The following is a 4,625-nucleotide window of genomic DNA, read 5'->3' as shown; positions in this document are numbered from 1 at the left end:
ATATATATATATATATATATATATATATATATATCATAGCCACACTCACATGCACACATGTGTAAACGCATACGCATCATATACAGAAACACAAACATACACACACACACACACACACACACACACACACACACATATAAACACATACATATCATCTACACAAACACACACGTATATGCACACATGTAAGCGCATACTCATATATATAAACAGACACGTACATACACACACACATATTCAATTATGGTTGCAATGCTGATGCATAAGTAGTAGGCCTTATAGGTTTTGGCAATAATAACCACTTTACCTCATCATTGCATGATATAATCGTTTAAGAAATAGTAAAGAATACGCATATTTACCATTCTGAGAAACATTGCTGACTTTTCCACTGATAGATCTATTATGAAATTCTTCCATTTACTGTCCTTTGCTTCTCGCAAAACTTGTCTCATGTTTCTATCATCAACTTGACGGATTGAGATGTGGGCGTCGTGACCAAGCGGAGCCTTAATGACACGCTGTAACCGGAGCAGGCCTGCAAGTATTTGAGAAAAATCAAACGTGATATATAAGTTGCAAAATGTCAGCCAAATCCAACTACTTCAGCGGTCAGTGACTTAGTTGGTTTTTCAGTAAGATGTCATTATCATATATAAATGTATAGCTAATAATCTGAGACATGAATTATAACTATCCTGAGCTGAAACAGAATTGATTGGCAATCTCCGAAATGTGGGAAGACGAAAACATATATACACCATACCTGAAAATAAAGATGTTTATTAGAGATATAATAATAATGTTCATAGAGCTGCACAGTTATATATGTAAACAGAAAGGAACCGTTGTTGTGATCCTCCGATTTCTGGATCGTACACATGGAATAGTTTGCATTTCTTTTTATTTCCCCCGTCACAGCAGCATGCTTTGTATACTGTCTGTTTTGAATTGTCCATCCTTAATACGATTAATTTTGGGGAATTCTAGGAAGAATTCTGAAATTCTTGGAAGAATATTTTGTATTTACTTGAGGTACGACAATCAGGATTGGTGTTGTAAGAATTTCTTAATCTGACATTCGGTATATATATTGCTTAATCTGATATTCGATATATTTTATTGTTAGTCATTGGACGGCAGGCCATGCTGGAGTACCGTTTTGAAGATTATTTGCTGAATAAACTGATGAAAGTACTTCATGTTTTAAAAATGTCTAGTACTTATTCTATCGGTGCATTAGGCCGAACCGTTAAGTAATTGGGATTTAAACAACCCAACGCAGGTTTTCGAGCGCCGAGGTTGGGGTGGGTTCAAACCTTGACGCAAGGCTCACACATGCAGATATATACAACGAGATACTTTCAGATTCTGTCTACTAAATCCACACACAAGAAAATTAATCGGTGCGTTCCTATAATAGAAGACATTTGCCCAAGGTTCCACGGAGTTAGTTTGAACCTGAAACCATCTGGTGAGAGTTTTACAAGTTCGAGTTGCAAATCCTACCTCAACCTCTCTCAGTCACCATTTCCGACAGGCAGAGGAAACGTTGTGTTTCTTCTTTTGGCATGCCGGTCGCTACACTAAGAAAACAATCTTGGCTCTTAATATGGATACATTCTCCAAAGAATAATTCGAAAGAAATATACGTCGTAAATTATTCATTTTCAATGAGACACAAAATTCCAAACAAACCGATCAATAAAATATTAAACTTTTCAGCAATAACTAAATAACAACGAGAAACCCATGTTTGAATGTAAGAACCTATTTGATAAATACGTGAAATAAGGAACCCTATGGGAACGAGAACGAAATAAAGTCCAATTTGTCACTAAAGTGTTAGAAATTCTACTACTGTGGAGAGCAAAAAAATAACAGATTTTCCTGAGGAGGCGGTTCACTATTAAAAGTAGAACAGATATCATATATATATTTGTGTGTGTGTGTGTGTGTGTGTGTGTGTGTGTGTGTGTGCGTGTGTGCGTGAGAGAGAGAGAGAGAAAGAAAGAGATAGAGCAAGAAATAATAGATTTTTCCTGAGGTAGTGATTCAATATTAAAAGTAGAACAAAATCATATGTCTGTGTGTTTGAGAGTGTGTGTGTGTGTGTGTGTATGTGAGTGAGTGAGTGAGTGAGTGAGTGGGTGAGAGAGAGAGAGAGAGAGAAAGAGAGAGAGAGAGAAAGAGAGAGAGAGAGAGAAAGAGAGAGAGAGAGAGGATAAGAGAGAAAATGGGAGAGCTTGTATGAATATAAAAGTGACTAAAGGCCCTTCACGAGACAGGCTCATAAAGCTGGTGTTCCGGCTTCTGTTGCGTACCTATTTCTATGCTCCTGAAAGCGGTGCCGGTCTGTCGCAAGATTACTCATTTTTACCGGCTGAATGGACTCGAGTATTGGGAAGTGAACAGTTTTGCTGAAGAAAAACAACGCGTCACCTGGTTCAGGAATCGAACCCCCAATCTTACGATCATGACTGCATCACCTTAGTGACTCCACTACACAGACACACACACACACACACATATATGTGTGTGTTTGCATAATTTAATATGTTTCAAATGTTGGCACAAGGCCAGAAATTTCAGGGTCAAGGATAAGTTACATCCACCTCAGTGTTGAACTGGTACTTATTTTATTGACCCCGAAATGATGAAAGCAAATTGACCTCGGTGGAATTCGAACTCAGAACGTAAAGACCGACAAAATGTCGCTAAGCATTTTACCCTGTAACCATTGAGCCAGCTCACCGCCTTTGTATGATTTTATATTGAAATATAACAAAAGTTTGATGTGGTATATGCTGGACAGTCAGCTTGGTGTGATGATGATCATATATATTTCTGCAATCAAACAAAAAAACGGGAGGATAAAAAACGTAACTGACAAACAATAGAAAACTTCAGAATTATATATTATATATCCATTTATCTTGAGAGTAATTCTTTTGTCTCTGTGTAAAGTATTAAATTAAAGGATGATAACTACTAAAAATATTCTTTAGATTAAAGAAAACAAAGCGTATCTTAATGCAATCATATCGATGCAATCAATTATTGAAATATTTGTGTGAAATGTATAAAAGTTTTCCTAATCTAGAAAATTATAACATCTCTCGAACAACTATAGAGAATAGAAGTTGATTGTGTTAACTTTCTCTAAATATATCGGATACTTAATAATTTGGTTTGATAGTTGATTGTTTTCTGTACAGATATAATGAGGTGTTGAAATAAGAGAATGTGTTGAAATCAGCAACTAGAATTTGCTCGTTAAGTGTTTGGTTCTTGGAATTACCGCCTGCTATTTATTCAATCCCGCCGCACATTAAGCTTTTCAATTCCCTGGGCATCATAGTGAAAATTCAAATCCCAGAATAATTAACTTAAAATTTCACCTTTTATTGAATTGTAAATATTTCTTCGTTGTATACTAAGCTGAAACACCACGTACTTGATGGAAGATAACACAGAGAATTAGAGCGGGATAGTCTGACTTTTCCTCAACAAGAAAGAGATTAGTTGAGTGATATATTGGGCGATTGGTTTAAACTATATTACATAACGGTTGTCAATTTAAACATCATCAATTCGAGGTTTCTAACAGGCCAATCTCTTGTTAGAAGCTTTCACAGACACTGTCAAGGTACCGTTTGCAGAAACGCAAATAAAGAAATATTTTATTATAGTTGTACAGGGTATTTATATTCGAGATTCTGGTGTTATAGAAGTTAGTCAACTTGCTGCCACAAATGTGGGTTTCAACACTTGGCATATGACCAGCACTTTTAAAGAAGGGGTCTAGTCGATTACATCGACCTCAGTTTTCAACTGGTACTTCTATTATCGACCTCTAAAGGATGAAAAGCATAGTCGTCATCGGTGGAATTTAAATGCAGCTAACCATTTTCTCCACTCATCTAACGAATCAGCCATTTCGCCGCACTGCTGCTGCCTACAATATTTCTAGGACACAATCGAGCGAGCTGGCAGAATCGTTAGCACACCGGGTAAAAATGCTTAGCGGCATTGTATTGGACTTCACGTTCTGAGTTCGAATTCCGCCGAGGTCGACTTGGACTTTCATACTTAGGTGTCGATAAATAGTACCAGTCGAGTACTGGGGGTCAATGTAAACGACTTACTCTCTCACCCAAACTGTCTGGTCTTGTGCCAAAATTTGAAATTAATATCCCCAGGGCAGTGTGTGTGAGCTTGTGTTGGTGTGTATGAATAAACACACACATATACATAGAGTCACTTATGCTGAGAAACAAATTAGATATATTGAATATAACAGTTTCGGTGAATTCTTTCTTTCACTGGCGGTGTCCCAGCATGGCCACCTCTGGACTGAAACATATAGGAATAAAAGAATAAAGGTATATTTTGTATTTCATACCCAAACTGTTACATTGAATATACCTAATTTATTTATCCGCATAATTGCCTCCACATCTGCTCAACTTGATCCCTCTTATAACCATTCTTTACCCAGTGGAATTAACCCCCCGTGAAGACATCGGGATCTAAGTTTGAATCGTTTGAGTACTACTAAGTGTAGTACTCAAACTCTGGATCTTATCTCTAGACTATATATATATATATATATATATATATAT

The 4,625-nt window shown here is 36.7% G+C and overlaps 1 protein-coding gene across 1 annotated transcript in view; it reads right to left on the bottom strand.

The window, feature by feature from the left end:
- The window catches only part of LOC106883108 (glutamate receptor ionotropic, kainate 2-like), a 676,112-nt gene that overhangs the window by 85,576 nt on the left and 585,911 nt on the right, over positions 1-4,625 (bottom strand). The window contains exon 4 of the mRNA XM_052975463.1: positions 363-538. Coding sequence (XP_052831423.1) covers positions 363-538 — 176 coding nt within the window. The remainder of the gene's footprint in view (positions 1-362; positions 539-4,625) is intronic.

Source organism: Octopus bimaculoides, chromosome 21, assembly GCF_001194135.2.
Source record: "Octopus bimaculoides isolate UCB-OBI-ISO-001 chromosome 21, ASM119413v2, whole genome shotgun sequence".
NCBI lineage: Eukaryota > Metazoa > Mollusca > Cephalopoda > Octopoda > Octopodidae > Octopus > Octopus bimaculoides.
The sequence above is the reverse complement of the archived record's forward strand: the minus strand, read 5'-3'. Positions and strand labels throughout refer to the sequence as shown.